The 6060-nt window shown below is 34.0% G+C and overlaps 1 protein-coding gene across 2 annotated transcripts; it reads left to right on the top strand.

Moving 5' to 3' along the window:
- Window positions 1-928: 928 nt before the first annotated feature.
- Window positions 929-5077, top strand: LOC109171060 (ATP-dependent 6-phosphofructokinase 6-like). Of its 2 annotated transcripts, XM_019320187.1 has the most exons (14): window positions 1441-1461; window positions 1777-1823; window positions 1937-1976; window positions 2078-2246; window positions 2350-2412; window positions 2562-2699; window positions 2790-2948; window positions 3047-3100; window positions 3225-3293; window positions 3377-3506; window positions 3679-3926; window positions 4315-4363; window positions 4463-4617; window positions 4705-5077. In XM_019320187.1, exons 4-14 carry the CDS (start codon window positions 2211-2213, stop codon window positions 4897-4899), a joined length of 1296 nt encoding a protein of 431 aa, XP_019175732.1. In that variant the 5' UTR covers window positions 1441-1461; window positions 1777-1823; window positions 1937-1976; window positions 2078-2210; the 3' UTR covers window positions 4900-5077. The 2 variants fall into 2 exon arrangements, with proteins under 2 accessions (XP_019175731.1, XP_019175732.1); XM_019320186.1 differs by lacking the exon at window positions 2078-2246 and having other exon boundaries at window positions 929-1461.
- Window positions 5078-6060: the final 983 nt, after the last annotated feature.

Here is a 6060-nt window from a genome sequence, read left to right as displayed (position 1 = left end):
TAAAAAATAATTTATTCCTTAATTAAAATTACATTTTTAATACAAATATTACATTTTCGTCATGTCCCGACCCGTCATAAGAATCCATGAGACAATATTGCAGGAGCTGAGGTTCACTCTAAAAGCATTTAGAAACATATCTTTAATCAGAGGATGGAGGACACTAAGATTATAAAATACTAAATTATCCTAAAAATTAACACTAATTTATTAAAAATTATAACTAAGAATCAAATGTAAAAATGTAAATAAAACTAAATTTGATTTAATTAAAAATTAAGAATAAAATGTGATAATGTCACAATAATAATGAAATTAAAAGTAAAATTTTCAATTAAAATTATTACATTCTAAAAATATCACTTATGAAAATCTCATATTTCTATGAAAAAAATCATTTTCTATAGTCTCATATTAGTTCAAAAATCCTACATTTTTTAGAATCATATAAAATATGTTGTAAATAAATAAATATGAACATTACTAAAGGACTTATATTATGATTATGTTATTTCTTCATCTCCATAGATAGATTGATGGAAACTATGTCCATCTTATATATATTGAATTCAATGATGAATTTTAAAATGATTTTTTTTTTTTTTTTTGTATTTCTAATCTTCTATCTACTTCGTTATATACTATAATATTTATTGTATTACAAGAATAAGAATGATACAAATGTCAAGAATAATACTTCTTAGTTTACAACAAAACATATATAAATGTTTTAATCTTAAATAATAATATAATATGATATTTCCGGACACATAACATGGATTAAATATTCCCATAAGATTTTGTGGCTTACAAAAAAAAAAAAAAAAAAAAAAAAAAAAAAAAAAAAAGAGAAAAAAAACAAAGTGGTGTGATCAAACTCATCAAAGTATAATATTTTACATTATGTTTCACCAAATTTTTTTCTTTACTCTCTCATTTCTTTCCACCGGCCTTCACAACTGTCCTATTACCCTTTTCCATCTTTCCGTGAGCTAAGAGAATCTTTGGAGCCGCTTGTTTTGTTTCATATGAATACTTCGACTTCGTGAATATTAATTCCAAGTTTACGTTGAATTCGAGGTCGTTGGTCGTTGGATGAATCATAGGCTGCTCGTTTCAGAAATACTTGGGCAGGGGGCTAACTTTTCCAGATACTTCTCTCTCTCTCTCTCTCTCTCTCTATATATATATATATATATATATACACACTTCATAGTTCATTCAAGAACGTATAATTAAACACGCATATTTAGAGAGAGATAACTAGAGGTGCGTGCAGTGGAAGGGGCAGTTGTGGTTTTGATCATCGGAAAAGTTCAAATCTTTGGGTTTATTGGGCAGTGTTTTCCGATGGGGTCGGCGAGTTTTGCAGTTCAGCGGGAGATGAAGGTGGTGGCCGGCGCCGCCGGTTACGTTCTTGAAGACGTTCCTCACTTGTCTGATCACATTTCTGATCTTCCTGTAAGCACACAGATACACACACTCTCTCTCTCTCTCTAAACTTTGATGAATAAATGAAAAGAAGAAAGTTGAAATCTTTTTCAGTTTTCATTAAGTAGCTCATGAAGTTCTTGATCATGCCAATTTCTGCTTTATTTTTCTTCATTCCTTGGGGCTAATTTAAAAAGGAAATAAATTTATAATTTTTTTTTCATTAATTATTTGCTTTGAATTTCATGTGTTAGCTTATTTATGAGATTTTTGCTGGATGGGTTGATTTTGTCAGATACTAATTTTTTTTTTTTTACTTTTAATTTTAAATTCAATTTGTGGCAGACATATCCAAACCCACTGCAAGATAATCCTTCATACTCTGTTGTTAAGTAAGTAATTAAATATTCTGAATTTTAATTTCTTCCAAAAAATTAGTCATCAGTCAAGATTTGCTTTGACTAATGAAGCTTTTGTTAATATGTTCTTTTCCATTTTTGTGCAGGCAGTATTTTGTAGATGTGGATGACACTGTTGCTCAAAAGGTCAGTCCCCTTTGAAATGCAAAAAAAAAAAAAAAAAAAAAAAAAAAAGTTTTTTTTTTTTTAAAGAATTATAACTCAAAAATTTGCAATATTCTTGTTAGGTTTGAGGAGAATAGGCCTACAATGTACTAAGTTTTGGGAGGCAGTGCCCAGAATGTTTATTCTTAATCATACTGGCTATGTTTTTAGAAGAGTTTGCTGCCCTGTAATTCCTGAGAGATTGTCCAGCATTCGATGCCACCAACCTATCAGTATTTGATAAATTTTGAGGTGGTGGGATGTGTGGCAATTATGGAATGACAGATAGTCTATGATGTTGTTTTAAGGTTGTTCAGATGTTGGGAATAAATTAAACTTCCTTCTTTCTTTACAGGTTGTTGTTCAAGAGAATAGTTCAAGGGGAACGCATTTCAGGCGTGCAGGTCCTCGCCAAAAGGTAAGCTACTCGACGACTATACTTTAGAGATCGTATATGAATTATATGGATGAATGGATATAGCTTATTAGTAGCTTAAAATAAACTATAAGCTCTTAAATAAGCTCTGCCAAACAGAGCCATCATCAGTATATGGTCATCTTTTTCAGGTTTACTTTGAGTCGGATGAAGTGCACGCGTGTATTGTTACGTGTGGAGGCTTATGCCCTGGTTTGAACACAGTTATAAGAGAAATAGTCTGTGGGTTGTACTACATGTATGGTGTAAAACGAGTCATGGGAATAAACGTGAGTAGAAATTTTACGGATAGCCATATGAATGAAGCGAGATTTGGTTTAATTTTGTTGCCTGATACCATAAGATTCTTGGATTTGTAGGGAGGGTACAGAGGATTTTATTCCAAGAACTTAATCCCGTTAACCCCAAAGTTCGTGAATAATATCCACAAGCGTGGTGGAACGATACTCGGGACATCTCAAGGCGGTCATGTTACCAAGAAGATAGTAGACTGCATTCAGGACAGAGGGATTAATCAGGTAAGCCTAATTCAGGGTCGTCACGTTACCTTCTAAGTACAAGAAAACAAGTAACATTAAGAAATTCTGATGTATTATTTATCCCCGATCCCCTCAAGGTTTATATAATTGGAGGAGATGGCACACAAAGGGGTGCAGCAGAAATTTTTGAGGTAACGTTTTGTATATTTCCTAGTCAAGTGTTTAGTACAATGATGTATCGTTTTCTTTTGGTTCCCTAATTGGGGAATTCTTGAATGTTCGTTTATGTTTGACTGTGTTGTCATTGGCCTGTAGGAAGTTAGAAAACGCGGTCTCAAGGTTTCGGTTGCTGGAATTCCCAAAACAATCGACAACGATATTCCAGTAAACACTTGTAATCTGAGCATGTCATAGTACAAAGACCAAATTTTTTTTCGTTTTTACTCACTTTTTTCTTCCTTTTTCAGGTTATAGACAAGTCCTTTGGGTTCGATACAGCAGTTGAGGAAGCCCAACGTGCTATTAGTGCAGCACATGTTGAAGCATTAAGTATCGAAAATGGCATTGGTCTTGTAAAGTTAATGGGACATTATAGTGGTACGTTTCGTGCTGATAAACTTCATGCACGAGTGACATTTCTTCTCGTATCTTGCCTTATTATTGTGCTCGAGGATCCCATATTTAATTTGTAGTTGTCTTTTTTATCCTATGAAAATTAGTCGATAAAACTTTAGAGTATGCTATGTTTTAACAAGGAGTTGCAGTGCAGGTTTTATAGCCATGTATGCTACCCTAGCGAGCCGAGATGTTGATTGCTGCTTGATTCCAGAGTCCCCGTTTTATCTCGAGGGACCGGGTGGGCTGTTTGAATACATAGAGAAATCACTGAAAGAACATGGGCACATGGTAATAGTTGTAGCTGAAGGTGCTGGGCAGGACCTAGTTTCTGCTCAGTCGGATGCTGAAAGCAACAAGCTTCAGCAAGATATCGGGTTATGGATCTCTCAAAAGATCAAGGTAAGATTGCAACTATCTCTTTTTGACCCTGTTTGGTAAAATAGTTAGGGCTTATTTGACCACTATTAGCTGTTTGGTTTGGTTAAAAAATCAATATAAGTGTTTGGTTAATAGCTTTTTGTAACTCCAAAATGCTAAAATTCAAGCAACTTTTTCAATTAGCTTTTTGAGAAAAGAAATTATACCAAATAGCTATCAGCTAACAGCTAATTTACCAAACACCTTTCTACAATCAGCTAATGTTATCAACTAGTTATACCCTCTAATTAACCCAATCAACTCACAGTTAATGGCCATATACCAAATGATCTTTTTAATTAAGCATATATATCTGCAAGCAATGAGAAGATGGACAATAAAGTTTTTAGACCACTGATTTATTTTGCAGGATCATTTCTCTAAGCATGAGAAGATGTCCATTAATCTCAAATACATAGGTCAGTAGTTACCTCATCATTCATCTATTGTTTCGCGACTAATAGGGCGGTCCAGGGTTCCTAGCCCCACCGCATATTTACTCCTTTTTCATGTTGCAGATCCTACATACATGATCTGTGCTGTCCCGAGCAATGCATCTGACAATGTTTGCTGCACACTCCTTGCTCAAAGCGCGGTTCATGGAGCAATGGCAGGTTACACTGGGTTCGTCACTGGTCCCGTGAATGGCAGACACGCTTACATACCCTTCAATGTAAGTAATTCCATTCAGCTCATAGCCTGATATCTTGGATACTCGAGGTCTAGTGGTTTATGAACTGTGTGTTCGTCGTGTCTACAGAGAATCATTGAGAAACAGAACCGAGTGGTAATAACGGATAGAATGTGGGCGAGGGCTCTGTCCTCAACAAATCAACCAAGTTTCTTGAAACCGAGGGTTATCGTATCCGATCAAGAGGAAGACCTCCCTGCTCAGGTGTTAGAAGATGATAGTGCAGCAGATGGGGATTTGGTAGAGAAAGATGTCAAGTGTTGAGTAACAACCAGGCCAGCTTAGTATATATGGTTTTTGTGTTGAGTAGTTTATTATTGTAATGGCTGCTTTGCAGTATGAAATACTCAATCTTCACACGTGTGTGTGTAAAATTATGCAATATGGTAATATGTGATGCTATAATCTAAAAATAAAGTCACATTATCTTTTTTCTTCATCACATTATAAAATGTCATAGAAGTTTTCGTGTATCAATTTATAGGTCATAATTACAGCACAAAAGTTAGATTATGATGCAAATTTAATTTAAATTTGAGGCATCACACAAATATAATGGTGTGTTTGGTAAATGGCGGTTAACTGACTGGATTAGTGATTTTGACTTGTTGATAACATTAGCTGATTGTAGAAAAGTATTTGATAAATTAGCTGTTAAATTAGTTGATTACATACAAAAATAATTTTCTCAAAAAACTTATCGATCAGAAAAGCTACTTTGAGAAGCTTTTTGAATTTTAGCATTTTGGAGCAATAAGTTGTTACAAAAAGTTATTTAATCAAGCACTCATATTGATTCTTTAACTAAATCAAATATCTAATAGTAGTCAAATAAGTCAAATTAACCGATTGGCTAATTATTTTATTAATTAGTGCCAATAGTTTAAGGTATGTGGTCGCTGATGAAACCTATTTATTGGGTAAATAGGAGTCTCATAATTAAGAAGTCATGCAACACAAGTATGAAATTTTATCTCACTATACAAGTAGCAATGCTCTTGATGAAATCTGATACAGTAAAACTGTTCAATTTGCTAAATGGTGAATAAAGGGTACGCTTTGAGGTGTTGAAGGTGAGAAGTACTATTGCTGTAAGGCCCTCAACGACGTCATTGGAATAAGTGACCGTTGGGAATTTGGAACTTGGAAGGAAATGGTACCATTTGACCTTAGCCCTTAGCAGATTTTTTGAAGTTAACACTTATAAAATTGGATCACACTTGTGTGAGACCGTCTTACAGATTCTTATCAATGAGTCGAATTAGATCTGATCAATATGCAAGTGTAATATTTTTATTATCGTTATGTTGTGCATGATGCACACGAATGTGAACGACGTTGTTTTACTTTGGTGGAGTAATGGTGTCGTTAGTGGCACCGTTCAACTCCATTAAACAGTTTTTTTATTTTATTTTTTATTTTATT

This window comes from Ipomoea nil, unplaced genomic scaffold (assembly GCF_001879475.1).
Source record: "Ipomoea nil cultivar Tokyo-kokei standard unplaced genomic scaffold, Asagao_1.1 scaffold3394, whole genome shotgun sequence".
NCBI lineage: Eukaryota > Viridiplantae > Streptophyta > Magnoliopsida > Solanales > Convolvulaceae > Ipomoea > Ipomoea nil.
The sequence above is the reverse complement of the archived record's forward strand: the minus strand, read 5'-3'. Positions and strand labels throughout refer to the sequence as shown.